This window comes from Arvicola amphibius, chromosome 5 (genome assembly GCF_903992535.2).
Source record: "Arvicola amphibius chromosome 5, mArvAmp1.2, whole genome shotgun sequence".
Taxonomy (NCBI): domain Eukaryota; kingdom Metazoa; phylum Chordata; class Mammalia; order Rodentia; family Cricetidae; genus Arvicola; species Arvicola amphibius.
The window spans coordinates 50,490,072-50,504,971 of NC_052051.1; the positions used below are offsets into that span (position 1 = coordinate 50,490,072).

At 46.0% G+C, this 14,900-nt stretch overlaps 1 protein-coding gene across 1 annotated transcript; it reads right to left on the reverse strand.

The window, feature by feature from the left end:
- Positions 1–4,792: 4,792 nt before the first annotated feature.
- Dut (deoxyuridine triphosphatase) lies at positions 4,793–13,815 on the reverse strand. The gene is made up of 7 exons (XM_038330493.1): positions 13,681–13,815; positions 13,184–13,316; positions 11,547–11,638; positions 10,352–10,396; positions 5,711–5,785; positions 5,493–5,563; positions 4,793–5,156 (listed from the first exon to the last, which is right to left on the reverse strand). Exons 1-7 carry the CDS (start codon positions 13,787–13,789, stop codon positions 5,100–5,102), a joined length of 582 nt encoding a protein of 193 aa, XP_038186421.1. The 5' UTR covers positions 13,790–13,815; the 3' UTR covers positions 4,793–5,099.
- Between the last annotated feature and the right edge of the window lie 1,085 nt (positions 13,816–14,900).

Genomic DNA, 14,900 nt, shown 5'->3' on the forward strand with positions numbered 1-14,900 from the left:
GCGATGTTAAAGTGGGTATGTCACAGTTGGCACGTGCTATTGTCTCCAAATGTGTGAACAAACTTTTCTTGTCTTTTTTTGCCAGTACCATTTTCTTTACCCACCCTTCCTAGGAGACTAACAGTTTCCATTCCATGGAGACTGGTAACATTCCAGGACAGGCTGGCAGAGAGTTGGGCGCAGGGATCAGTTAACTGAAATGAAGACTTTCAACTTCACCTTCTGATGTTTATTGCTTCGTCATCAGACAACTTCTTTGCTTTGGCTGTATATGTTTTTTTTTTTTTTTTGACTGTGAAAGTGTTTCATTTCTTCTGAGATAATCTCAGCCAACAGGCAGCTTCTTTTCTGACTTACATTATCTAGCTATTACAGAATCACTCTATGCTCCCCCTGGGACAGGACCCTGGTGTAATGGTGGCTTTTTTTCCCTAGTGCTGCTGCCCCTGCCATCTCCCAGCATGCAGCTGTGGGGATTTTATTCCTATTTGCTTTTGCCCCCCCCCCACCTCCCTACAATATATTTCCTCAGTTTCCTGTCAATTGTCCTGATTTCTCCACCACTTGCCAAAATATCACCCCTGGTATCAAAATATCACTTCTCTAGGACAGTTCGAGCCGAGCAGTGGTGGTGCACACCTTAATCCCATCACTCGAGAGGCAGAGGCAGGTAGATCTCTGTGAGTTTGAGGCCAGCCTGGTCTACAGAGTGAGTTCCAGGACAGCTAGGGCAACACAGAGAAACCGTGTCTTGAACCACCTAAGTATAGTGTCCTTTCCAACACAGCGAGTCAGCCTATGGAAACCCATTTCTGTCTTGTTCCCCTTCCCTTAGGGATAACCACCGAGCTTGTACTTGTATAATGTGACTAAAGTCCAGCCTCCTCTTTGATTCAGGGTTCGTCTCATTGGAAAGTGGGGTTCACATCACCTGTGGAAGGGGAAGGGATAGAGGAACCACTCAAGAACCCAAGCCCAGCATCACGATAACCGCAGGGAGGTTCATATCCCAGCATCACGATAGCTGCGGCAGGGCTAGTATCCCAACATTGTGACTGCTGCATCTGGACTGGTAGGAAACAAGCACACCTCGGCTTTCCCTTGCTCGTCTGTTCATTTGTAACCGCTCGCTTCCCCACGTTGTCTTATGTTCATTCCTCACCACGGTTTTGGTTTCTGTCCACTTGCAGCAATCTTTCCTTGGCCAGTCTCTGCTCACGATATGGCTGCTGGTGACAGCTTATCCAAGTTGTCAGACGCTAGATTAGTCCTGATGTTCAGCTCCAGTGATCTCCATGGCTTCACAGCAAGCTGCAGCTTCCCTGGCATTGTGTCCCCTCCAGACTAGCCCTGCAAACTCCCGCTGAAAACACACTATTCCACACCAGTTTAGTCTGGTTTGCTTCGCCTTTGCCATTTTCTGATCACAATTGTGCTGTGCCTCTATCTGCCTACCTCTCCGTCACCCTTTCCAAGTTGAGACGATGGTGGGCCTCAAGCTTGTGATCCTCCTGTCTGCACAAGTTTGGGATCTCAGGTGTGCATCGCCAGGCCGTTTTTAAACTACTTTCCTGAGGATAACTGCTATCACTGGCCGAGCGAATTTTGCTGTGCATGATTTGTTAAATATATTAAATGCTGACCTTAGGGTCACAGGGGTAGCGTGTGACAGTTCATTATCTTAGTTGTTATATTTATATAATTGAATAAAAGACGAAATTTGAGTGAGCGCAATGTAAGCACCCACACACTAGACACAGAAACCTGAAAGGTGGTGCTTTTACTCCCAAATTCAGACTCATTTTAAAAAGCTGCCACCAGGTGGCAGCATTTTGCCATGGCCACAGTCTGGGACCTAAAAGCTGGGCAGTCACCCAGACATGAGACATATTCTCTTTGCAATTAAAAAACCCGGAGAGCTGGAAGTTTATTAAGAACCTAACTTAACCTTGACTGTAAAGTTCCCCAATTCAGTTTACTTATTGCTGTTTTTCTTAAAAACCTAGACACGTTTTCTGTATTAAAAGTATTCATAGGAACTAGCTCAGCATGACCCTCTGACTTCATCTGGCATGGTTCCTAAGGTCCCCTGAGGTGACATCATGAGGCCACTATCAACACAGACCCCAGCTACAGCTGAACCACAGATCCAGACATGGCCCTTGGTAGCAGCTTGGACCCAGATGACATCCTGGCTACTCAGGTCGGGATGGTTCTGGCAGCCAAATGGCTACCAGGACCACCAAAGCCGCGGTTCCAACTGGGCTTCTAAGTGATCTTTGATGGCAATATGGGACTCAGACTTTAGCCCAGATCCCAGCTGAGGTAGGACCATGAATCCAGACATGGTCCTTGGTAGCAGCTGCATCTGGATGTCACAATTGCTGACCCTAGGAAAGCTTGTCTTGCCTCTCGCTGGACACCACAGCAAGAGAGCTGACACCTACACTCAGGAGAGCTGCGCCTATCCCTCACTACAGGTGAGGGTGAACCAGGGGGGCTGACTCCAGCTCCTGGCCTGCAGGTGGTGGCCAGGACTGACCAGCTCAGTTACCACCCAGGCCTACACCCTACCCCATGTAGAACCAGCTGGAGCTTGGAAGGGACTGGTCCTGATCTCCAAGACTCGGGAGCAGCCACAGGCTATCCCAGGAGTTCCAGTGAGGATCCAGTGATGGTGTGCCAGAGACCAGAGGCCTTGAACCAGACCAGCGACTCAGTGCAAAGATTTGCTAGTGAAGCTAAGAAGACAAAAGGGTGTGTGTACTATGATTGCCACCAGGATGAGTGGAGGTGTTTGGAGAGCTGGGAAAGGAGAAGCAAACACTTTTGTTGTTGCTTGTTTTGTTCTTGTTTGTTTGCCTGCTTGATTACTTTGTTTCCTTTGGGGGGGCACTGCAGGGGTGAGGACTTGGGGGGATGGAGAGATAAGTGGAATTAGGGTACATGTGAAACTCCCCAAGAATAGTTAAAAAAAATAAATCAGAGGAAAATGCAGTTTAAAAGATATATATAAAAATTTAAACTTTTTTTGGTCATTTTTTTAAAATTTATAGACATTTACAAAAAGGAAAAAAACTTACCAACTACAACAGGCAAAAATAAGCAGTATTTTAGAGTGTATTTTCCTAGAGATTTATTTTTAAACATTGTTTTATATTTGTGTGTGTATGTCCATATTTGCATGCATCCATGTGCCCAAGGAGGTGAGAAGCTGGCACTGGGGGCTTCAGTAGGAGTTAGATCATGACCAGTAGCTACTATGGCATCTGCCCCACTCCCATAAACCCATTTTAAAATCAGGACCAAAACACAATGATGTTATTAATTAAATTTTGTCTAAAATCTTATACAAGTACTAGACTTATTCCACAGATCTACTTAATTAAAAAAAAAACAACTTCCCAATTTAGCCACATAGTTTCAAATAAACAGCTTTTACAGTTTTTCATGCACTCCCTCAGGGCTCTGTAAGACTTTCAGGGCATGCCTTTCCTTTTTCACTTAAAAACGCAGCATGGGAACATCTGAGCACACAGCCAGCCTCCCAGTGGGGAAGTTGAACACACACAAGCATTTTACTTTCTGTTTGGGGAAGATACCCATCCCCACCTCTTCTTAGGATGATTAAAAAAAAAAAAAAAAAAAAAACAAAAAAAAAACAAAACAAAAAAAAAAAAAAAAAAAAAAAAAACAAGGCATTTCTCAGCTAAAATGATCAGATTGGTTATTGAGAGTAGGGTGGGAGAGTATAGTTTACACCGACAGAAAATAACTGAACTGTCCAGGCACGGGTTACAGCGCTATCATTACTAGTGCTAAAATTGGCCTATCTTTACGATTTCTATTCTGACACTACCTTAAGGCTACAGCGGACACAGACAGTCGGACCACTAGAGAAAGTAATTAGAGGCTGATAATCCTCTACTGGGTCAGGGAACTGTGTGATAATGGCAGTACAGGGAAGAATCCCCTCCTATTTCATCCACAGTGAGGCACTCCAGACCAGCTGAGCAGCTTGCAGTGTGCTCTGGGTCCAGGATGTAAGGAGCAGGTGCCATGCCACACAGTGAGCTTTCAGTGATTCAGGTCCCTCTGAGTCCCTTCTGCTCCTGGGTGCAGCCCCTCCCCCACTGGCACACGTCCTACTTAGAGTCTGCCCATTGTGGGCTCCAATGACGGTCTCAGTCCCACAGCACCAAAGTAGTCCCACAACACCGCCCCCTCCTCACACAGCATCTCACAGCAGTGCTGGCTGGCCTCTAACTCCCAGGAATCCTCCTGACTCAGTCTTCAAGTGCTGTTACGTCAGGGACCATTGTCCTTACAGGGATAGCAGAGGTCATTGCCCTAAGGATGTTTACGGAACCCACCCCTTACTCCAATGCTAATGGATCACATCTGTTAATGGAACCCGCCCCTTACTCCAATGTTAATGAATCACACGCTTCGGCTCACACCAGGTGCTAGCTGATAACCTTCAGTTAACCCTGCAGAGTTCCTGCCTACCTACCTCCACCCCATTCAAGGGGTATATAAGCTGTAACTTTCACCCCAATAAACGGAGACCTTGACAATAGAATCTTGCTTGGTTTCCTTCCTCTCTCCAGCTCATGTCTTGCAGGTTAGCGCCCCTTCAGGAGACCCTGAATAGCTGACCTGCCAGGCAGGGCGGGGAGGGGGTGGTGGTGGTGGGGGGTGGGGTGGTGGTGGTGGTGGGGTTACACTGTTACAGCCCAGAGTCATGTTTGACCGCTTTTTGGTTCTTGAATCAGCTTATGTAAAAGACAGCTTCTGCTAAAGACTTCAACTTTATTGAATTAAAAAACAAGCAAACAAACAAAAAACTTACAATCAATAAAGCAATTAGAGCAAAACCAGTAGAGGACTAGAATTTAAATAATACAATAAAAAAATTGCATACTTGGTTTCATCAAGCCTGCCTCTCAGTGCCACCCTCACAGGCGACCATCAGATGCAGAAGAGACGTTACCATGTGACATAACAGGTCCCCCTTCCTGTACCCTAGGACACAGCATGCTACCAGAACTGAAGCTCCTCTTTAGAGCGCGGACACAGCAAAACACTTTAGCAAATTTTTAGTTTTTTCCAGTGGAGCCGAAACCTCCTGAGCCCCTTTCAGTATCATCCAGTGTCTGAAAGACAAGAGAGGAGGAAGGCATGCCCATCAGTCACAGCTCTCCGGACAACCCGCAAACCCTTAGCCTACCCTGTCACCCCACCATAGACAGGAGGAAGGCACGCCAATCATCAGTCACAGCTCTCCGGACAACCCGCAAACCCTGTCACCCCACCATCCGAAAGGCTGCGCCCTTCCAGATGAAAACATTCGACAGTCTCACACTGAAAAACCAATCTAGCTTAACTAGCACGGGTCACGCAGACTGTTTAGCTACACACGGCACGCTCCCAAACATCCCTCCTCTGCACTCTGAGACGCCAATCCTTCTCCACTCGGCAGTTACACTTACTTCAACTTCTTCTAAGTCTGGATAAAAAATCCGTTCACAAATGAGCTGTGCAATCCGATCGCCTTTTTTTACTTAAAAAAAAAAAAAACCCACAGATTACTACTGATACTTATGGATGTATTTTCTATCCCGTCTTATTCAGTGAGAACTAGGGTCAGTTTTACTAACACAGGTAACTCACAATTTCCTACACAGGAGAATGTACATATTTAACTCACCTTCAAACTTCTCTTTTCCAAAGTTAAACAGCACGACACCAACATTTCCTCTATAATCCTCGTCTATGACACCAGCTGGCGGAAGGAATAATTTAAATGAAATTATTTAAAATAATTTTAGAATAGTTATTTTTGATTTATGCCATCAGAACAGCAGGTGTCTTAGATTATCTCAAAACTACTTTTCCAAAGACTTCCTCAGATTCTTCTTCTTCTTACACCTGACAAGTGAATTTCACTTTGGTCCTACACAGTCTGAAAACAAATGATATTACTAAAAAACAAGTATTTTAATAGCATGTTCCAATAATCTGTCCTGAATGCTTATCAAGTGGTAAGCGTCTTGTATTCCAAGCTGAGTGGAGCAAACATCCTCTCCGACCTCCGGGCCGACTTCCCAGTTCATATGCTACAAGACCAGTAGAGAAAGATCTGGGCTTTCATTGATTAGATCAGAGAAACGACATCCCGAGCCCAGCGACCTGCAGGGGAAAAGTCAGTGGTGACATGCTACGTAGCAGTCTTGCAGCTGCTAGAATAGTCCACTTGCACAAGAAAATGGGGCAGAAGTGCTGTGATATTTCCCTTTCAATTCAAACCACTATCCTTTTTAAAACTACGAGAGTTCAGTTAACACTGGCTGGTAAGCTTAATGAGTTCTCTTAAAATTTTGGCTGTTGTTGCAACAGCATGAGTGGAGGTCAGAAGGCAACTATGGGAGTCAGTTCTTCCCAACCACCGTGAGGGTGCAAACTCCAGTCACCTGGCTTGACAGTGGGGACCTTTACCCGCCAAACCATCTTGCTGGCCCAAGATTATTTTTAAATATCTGATTAGTATATGTTTGATATTACAAAATTAAATGGATCCTTACAAGAAACCTGAGCTAGGTTCTTGCCACAGCCCAGAAGATGCAAGCCTCAGATTTGCCCCAAGCCATCCGGGAGTCTGGAACTTGATGTGTTCCCACAAGCACAGGTAACGTGGCTAACAGCCCTTCATTTCTATTAGAATAGCAACAAACCTTTCACCAATCCAAATACTATATAAGGTTTTCTTTATTATCAGTTTATTACTCTTCAATACTTAGGAAAAGAACTGATAGAAAGATTGGGCCAGCATTCTCATACTCTTTGGAGGAAGGTTAGCTGCAGGAATAATGCAAGGAAACTCCCAGGATAAGTGTGTGCTGTCCCATGTTGGAACGAATGCCCACAGAAGGCTGGAGAATTTCCACTGTGGAAGACCTCCAAGGCACAGCCTAATAAGAATACTGATTACAAACGAGTCTGTGTAAGATAACCCGGACTGACTTCCAAATCTTTTGGTTGTGCGTTATTAGGAAACTATTAAATTACTTAAACAGTAACACTATGCACAGGGTAAAAACCAATATTACAGCAATAAAGTTTCTAAGAGTAATTAAATTACTTTAATTCTTCTGCCCCAAAGAATCAGTTATTCACTGATGAAACAGCATAAATTCTAGAGATTCCTTTAAATGCCTATGTAGAAGGGAAGTGCAGAAAGTTATCTTACATACATAACAAACACACATGCTGCTTTCAGGCTTTAGCTATGATACACAAAAGAGCCTTGGATATACATCAGAGCTATCTCTAGTAAGTCACAGGAACTATCCTGGGTCAAAGGATGGACACATACATACATTGCTAGATAAAAGAGGCACAGCTGAGTTTGTGCTAGGACCAGATGGCAACAGCCTTTTACCTACTGGCCAATGATAAATAAAAGATTCCATGGTCTTTTCATTCCCTGTGGGTGGACATTCCTTCCATATGTACAATGGACACTTGTCATACATTTCCATATTTTGTTTATGGTTTTTTATGTTTTTTCATGAGTTGTAAATATAATAATTTTCTATCATACATATATATATTCTCCACTGTGTATCTGTAAAGTTCTCCTATTGAGAGCATCCAAACAGCTCAGGGTCTAGAATCCTACCAGGCCATGCCATTTTATATGCCCGGAACATGAAAATGTGAAAATCTACTAGCAAGCAAATAAACCAAAACAACGCTGGCTGCAGTGGCAAAGGCCTTCAAGGCCAGCTGCCTGGGAGGCAGGTGCAGAACAACTGCCACGTTCAGGGCTCACCTGGTAACTTAATGAGATTTTCTCTTAAGAAGACAGGAAAAGAGGGCCTGGAGGCATGGTCAGCACTTAAGAGCACCGGCTGCTCTTACAGGGTTTGAGCTCAATTCCTAGAACCCACAAAGCCACTACAAGTAGAGAGGACTAGAGAAAGAAAAAAAAGGGGGTAGAGGAGAGCACTTGTGTGAGTTCTTGGGGTCAATGCTAGTACCACTATTATAAAAAAAAAAAAAAAAGGAAGGAAGGAAGAGAATAAAGGGCAAGTAAACAAAACCCCCACAAGACTGATCTTCCCTGCATGAAGACGGTGAACCCTGTGTGCAATCTCTGCATGAAGATCAGTGCGTTCTAATATCTCTTCGTGAAAATGCGCCGAGCACCTTGGAAAGTTATCACTGGAGAAAGCAGGCACTGGAGCTGGCAGTCGGTAATCGACTTCAGGCAAGGTTTTCTGTGTCAAGCCTTTGGCGTGTCCTTGTTGGAAACTTTAGTGAAAGGCTCCACACCTACCAGATGTAAATTCAGAACACAGTCTTGCAGAGTCAACTTTTCCTTTTGACCCTTCTTTCCAGCCTGAGGCTTCTAACAGCATCTCCCTTCAGTGGCCAACTATGATAAACTTGAACCAGGAAAAATTCCTTAGATATTCTGCATCCAAGAACATACCACAGTATGATTTTATGAAGAACCTCACACCAACCACCAGGCAAACTAACCTTCCAACTACATGATGTCCCCCCAGACAGTTGGTTTAAGCAGAACAGAATTTAGAAACAAGGTTGGAGGGGAAAAAGAAGTTTCCACATAAAAATCTGCTACGTCCTTAGGAGACAGAACTGTTAACTTGAATTAAAGTATGTGCCAAACACTGTTGGCTGCTTCACACGCATAACTTAGCTCTCGTACCCCTCAGAGGCAGGCACACTAAATTCTATTATACAGATGAGTATAGTCCCTTTCAAAACCCTTTGAAGTTTCAATAAAAATATACAAAACCTTTTATAACTTTAAGTTAGCCAAGTGGCTATATTTGAATTAGTAATTTTTTTAAATTTTTATTTTATGTGTATGGGTGGTTTGCCTGGGTAGATGTCTATGCACCACATGCATTCTGTGCCCGAGGAGGTCATAAGAGTTACAGACAGCTGTGAACTGCCATGCAATGCTCAGAATTGAACCCAGCTCCTATGGAAGAGCAGCCAGTGCTCTTAACTGCTGAGCCATCTCTCCAGTCTATAAAAAGTATTTCTGAAAATTAAATGTAACTCACTAAGTCCTGGGAATTGTCAATCCAAGAAACTCTGTAAATACCAACCTTAAGGCTACACACAACAGAAAACTGTTTAGGCTATCTGCCTTGCCCCACAGTGCCACCTAGTGCCACCATGGGAGACACCAGTACTTTCCAAAACAGGAGGCCCGCGGGTAGACAAGTCCGGGCAACCAACCCTTGGTGCTTAAGCAGCCCATACCCACACTGGGAAGAACAATAAAGACAGACAGTGAGGGGACAGGGCAGTTCTGATCCCACTGGTGAGGACAGTGGTATTAGAAACACAATTCTAAGCCAATTTTCTCGTTTAAAAAAACAAAAACAAACAAAAAACCCGCTTGACACAGTTCTGTAAAAATGGCTACAAGACAATCTAGCATAGCAGGTATCTCAAGACCAGTGTCTCTGCAGTCAAAAATACTGGATGAAGACAAAGAAAGGTCTAGAGTCTGGCACCACAGCAGTGAGGTCATGTGCCCTAAACGAGCTCAGAAACATCATCCTTTCAGGAGGGCCGACAAGCACTTGCTGGTCTTGGAGAGGATCTTAGGTTCAGCTGACAGAACCCTCAAGGCAGCTCACAACTTTCTGTAACACCAGGACCAGGGGATGAAGTCCTCTGGTCCCCGAGAGACCCAGGCATGCACACTGCGCATGTATGCACAAATGCAGAATGCTCACATATATTAAATAAATATACACATAAGAATCATGTCAGGAAAGTAAAGAATCAGGAAGATTCTTTACCTACAGAGGCACAGTTAGAAACCCTGTAGCTACAAGGCAACACTGCCCAAAGGTGACAAGAGAAACAGGTGCCACCAAAGACACTTTCGAGAAATGGAGAAAAGCACCATAGTTAGTCTTGGTACTGTGGGGCAAAGAACCTTGCTACATTTTGCAAAATAATCATGGCCTTTCTTCCAAAGCTAAGAAAATTCTTACAAGTTAGAGCCGTCTAACTAGAACCTTTTGCTTAATAGTTCAGCAAACTCTAATTCAATAACCACACAAAAGGTTTTTCTCATCTTTGTGCTAAATACAGATTATCAGTACAGCAAGGCAAAACCCTTTGTTGGACAGTGCCTGCTATTAGTAAGACAACATGCATTTCATATATGATCAGTAGAAATTAGACATTATCAAATAGTATCTGAAACCACAGCAATATTGCCTATTCAGACTTAAGAGATTCCTAGAGGCAAGGATACTACAAAAATCTCACAGAATAAAGAAATAAATGTTACCTCCTACATCTATGAAGTGCTTTACTGCCAAGCCAGACCGTGGAGCTGAAAACAAAATTGAAAAACAGTGGTCACTTTCAATGGTAAGGGGAAATAGATAAACTATTTATGATATAACTTAAAGTACCACAGTCTCCTCTAAGGTGTTTATTTTTACCTTAATGTCGGCAGATCACTCTTAAAGAACACCTTTACTATATACCATACTACCAAAGTTGGAAGAGGCTAGTTTAGAAAAAGTCAACGCCGTTTCAATTCAAAGCAAACCCAAAGCAGTCACATGACTGGTCGTGGTACCGAAGGGAGCAATGGGTTGCTGGGATGAATTGGAAAGTGAGCAAGCACAGCTCAATCCGAAGCCTTCTGACTAGTTCTTAAATTATATGTACTTATTATGACCATGCATGGGGTGTGTGTGTGTGTGTGTGTGTGAGCGTGCGTGCGCGCATTTAGGTCAGAAGGCAACTTTGTGGACTCAGTTTTCTCCTGTGCTGGGGGACCTTAAAAGTGTAGTCAGCAATGCTACAGACCTGCAGAACCCATTTTCCTCTTTTTAAGGGGCAAAGTACTACTAGAGGCTCTACACATGTGTGGCAACAGTGTTATTAGCCCAGGTCTCTTATCTAAGGAATAGCCTTTGTCTCCAGACAAGTGGCACGTCACAGAAACTCAGTCCATGTCTTCTCAGCAGTAACGGTACACACACACACACACACACACACACACACACACACACACAAGTGCCCCTCGCTCTAATCTCTAGGGCCCAGAGCAAGACAAGGCTCAGTGGGTGTGGGTTCAGGCCTCTGTCCCACAATATAAAATGCCAAAGCCATAATAAGACCCCACTTTCTTACACAAATATTTGTCTGCTCATCAATATATTTACAAAGAATGTAACCTCCTATGCAGACTAACTTTTGCAAAGTTACAATACTACTAGAAAAAGCTCCAATTAAAAACCGCCCATGTTTCCCATTTTAAGAACCAACAATTGGGTCTTGAGTCTCTATCGACTCAAGAAGGTATTTGAAGTAAAAATGCAAAAAGAGGCAAACGCAGACATGAGAACCGAAGTTTTTTAAAATAGCTGTGTGTGGCCAGACGGACACTGCCCAAGCCTGCATCAGCTCTCCGCTGTGTGCCCACACGACACTAAGATGGCAGACAGTTACCGTTCTCTTAAACCACTTACCTACTCTTCCATAGCACCCAGAAGGAACAGCGATCTGAATGTCTGTTTTCACAATGGCTTTCTCCATGGGTGCTATTGTATAATCATAGGCACTAAAAAGACATTTAAATAAAGTAAGTATTTATTAAACTTTTTTTTCTCCCCAGACACGGTTTCTCTTTATAACAGCCACAGCTGTCCTGCTACTCTTTGTGGACCGGGCTGGCCTTGAACTCAAGAGATCCTCCAGCCTTTGCCTCCCAAGTGATGGAATTAAAGGTGTGAGCCACCACCCTTTATTAAACCGTTTGCATTCTTTGCTGTGATAATGCATATAAAATGTACAGCTATGCCATTACTTCCTATAAACTTAGATCCTATAAACAATATTGACAAATTCCTAACTCATCCAAAACGTTTCTTTAGAAGGTAGTTTTTCTTTTCGCTTTAAAAAGACGGCTTTAGGTTGGAGGTGGTGGCAGACACCTTTAACCCTAGTGCTCAGGTAGAGAGATCTTGGTGAGCCCAGGCTAGTCAGAACTCCATGGTAAGACCCTGGCTGGGGGTGGGAGAGAAATACGGGCTCACAGCTTAGCTAACAGTTCTCTGAATTTAACAGTGGACCGAGTAGCTGCCAACGCTGTCACAACTGTGCGTTTTCGGCTCTGAAAGCAATGGCTGGGTATTAGCACGGGGAGCGGAAAGGTAGACTTAATTCACAAACTTTATGGAAAGAAAATGAAAAGCCAAGAAACTGGCAAACAACAGCTAACACTCACTAGGCCCTCACTCCATGCCAGGCACAGTTCTAACCTGCTAACACATATGATTCTCCTGAGGGTGACCCTGCAGAATAACACTGGTGAGGCGCCGAGACGCGCGGCATTCCTTCTCAGCCAGGTAGATCAACAAACCTCCCAAGCTGTGGCTGTGAACTTCGGTGGCTGAGGAGAAAACTGGCCACCCAATTTTGGGTGTCCATCCCCAGTGGCTCCTGGTGATGGACACGGATGAAAACCGATTTCCGAAGGTGTACCTACCAAATGCTGCGCTCCCTTCCTGTTAAAAACGTCAGAGACTACAATGAGCAGCACTGGAGCTTACTCGGGAGGCCTTAATTCAGTCTGGAGAACTAACTGTGTTAGCTCCATTCCTTTCACGTGGTATGTGCACACCAGTCACTTCCGAAACACAGAAGATCCCAGCTTACTTACAAGATGTGCAAAGTATCTAGTATCTCTCCAAAGACTCGCCATACTAGATGCATACACACGGGTCATGAGGCTTGATGACCATCGGCTGAGCCTGGGACCCCCCCCTTTCTTAAGTTTCCAGTCTTTGGACTGCATGGCCGTTTAGAAATGTAAACAACGTCCAGGGATCCTTTTCCTAGACTCCCACGTAGCTTTTCTAACGTGCAGACCGTCACCTCTCTGTCAAGGATAAGCCGCGCTCACCGGACCTTCCCCTTGCAAAGGGTGGCGTGCGCGCTGCAGAGCAATGCTTTGTTTAAGTCAGCCGTTTACTTTCCCCTCGCCCGAATCCCTTACAGGGTTTGCTTAAGTAGAACTCTTAAAAGTTTCAGCGAGACCGCGGCGGAGCCACGGCTGCACCGAGGCTAGGGGTTTGCAATCCTGCCGCCGGGCCGTGGCTCTCACCTGTACAGGTCGTAGCCCGCAGCGCGCGCGGACCCGCGAGTGGGAGCCGTGGCGTGCTCCGAGAGGCGCACGAAGCGCAGAGAAGAGCCATCCTCGGCCCGAGCCCGCTTGCTGACCGAGACGGCGGCCACGTCTTCCGAGCAGGGCATGGCGACAGGAAGAAAAAAAGCAAGAGCGGAATGAGCACCGGAGCCCGCCAGCCCGGGAAGAAAAAAACCGCTCCTGCCTGGACGAGCCCACCGCGCAGGACGGGGGCGCCGCCTTCCACAAAGGGCTCGAGCGCAGCCTAGCGGAGGCTCCGACCGCGACGGGCTCCCCTCCTCGGAGACCCCAATGGACTCGCTCCCGCGCTCGGAGCCCGGCCCAGGCGCCCCGCTACCTGAGCAGGCCCAACCTCCCCACCCGCGCGCGCGCGCACGTTTCCTTTCCGGCTTCCCCTCCACCCGCGCGCGTTCCCGGCCCAGCGCCCGCACCCACGGCCCGGGCGGGGACTTCACCCGCTCCCTCGGCGCTTCGGCTCTGCACGGGCGGGAGCGCGCTCACGGGGAGCCGGGCCCGCAGGAGGCGGCCGCGCAGCAGGAGCGCGCGCGCGCACAGGAGCTCCATGGCGGGTCCCTCCCCGGGCCGCTGCTCGCACTTTAGGCCCTGCAGGCCCCGAGCCCGCCGCCCCGCCCCGCGCTCCGCCTAGCGGCCTAAGGAGAGACGGTTCGCCTTCTGCAAGTGAACCGGCAGAGCGTTTTTTAAATCTCTTCTCCTCGGCCAAAGCAAATGGGCGATCCCGTGGCTGGAAGTCAGTTCTTTTTTGACTTTACAAAGGGGATAATGAAGGAAGTTAATAGACTCTCCGGTTTTGTCTGGAGTATACTACAAACACATGGAACTCCAGTTGTGATGCACTTGGATTTCAAAATAAATAGAAGGCCCAAGGCATTTTTTTTTTTTTTTTGTTTTTGTTTTTCGAGACAGGGTTTCCCTGTAGTTTCTAGAGCCTGTCCTGGAACTAGCTCTTGTAGACCAGGCTGGCCTCGAACTCAGAGTTCCGCTTGCCTCTGCCTCCCGAGTGCTGGGATTAAAGGCGAGCGCCACCACCGCCCGGCCCCAAGGCATTTTTATAGAAATGCCAACTAAACATATTAGGGGGATGATCGTCATTTCCATACCTTTTCTACAGGCCAGTGCAGTCCTCTGGTGGGTGTGCAATACACTCTGCTTCCTGAGGCTCTTTAAAGAATCTGTTATTAGCCAGGCGGTGGTGGCACACGCTTTTAATCCTAGCACTTGGGAGGCAGATGCAGGTGGATGGACGGATCTCTGTGAGTGTAAGACCATCCTGACCTACAGAGTGAGTTCTAGAACAGCCAGGACTACACAGAGAAACCCTGTCTCAAAAAAACAAACAAACAAACAAACGGAAGGAAGGAAAAGTTACAAGGAAAGGAAAAAACACAAAACATGATGTGTATGTGTGCTCCTGCGTGTAAGGCCATGCCAGTGTGAGGTCAGCTCGGTCCACGATAGGTGGGCTTAGGGGTGGACCTTTGACCTTTGGTGACCAGGTTTGAGCAACAAGCTCATTGTCCCACTGTCTCTCTGGGCCCAGACTTTAAATTTTATCTATATGCCCAGAACTTTGAAATTTCTAGCATGGTCAGGCATTCTGCTCATTTTCCCGCTTGAGCAACTGTCCTACGGCCCTCTGGTCGCTGTGTCTTTCTTT

What these genes read in the sequence shown, in the direction of transcription:
- Dut (XM_038330493.1), bottom strand. Translation starts at nt 13,789, where the DNA reads ATGGAGCTCCTGTGCGCGCGCGCGCTCCTGCTGCGCGGCCGCCTCCTG. An exon ending in CCGAAGCGCCGAGGGAGCGG is followed by an intron (nt 13,317 to 13,680) that starts GTGAAGTCCCCG and finishes CCTGCTCGGAAG; the next exon opens with ACGTGGCCGCCGTCTCGGTC. An exon ending in TGGAAAAGAGAAGTTTGAAG is followed by an intron (nt 5,564 to 5,710) that starts GTGAGTTAAATA and finishes TTTTTTTTTAAG; the next exon opens with TAAAAAAAGGCGATCGGATT.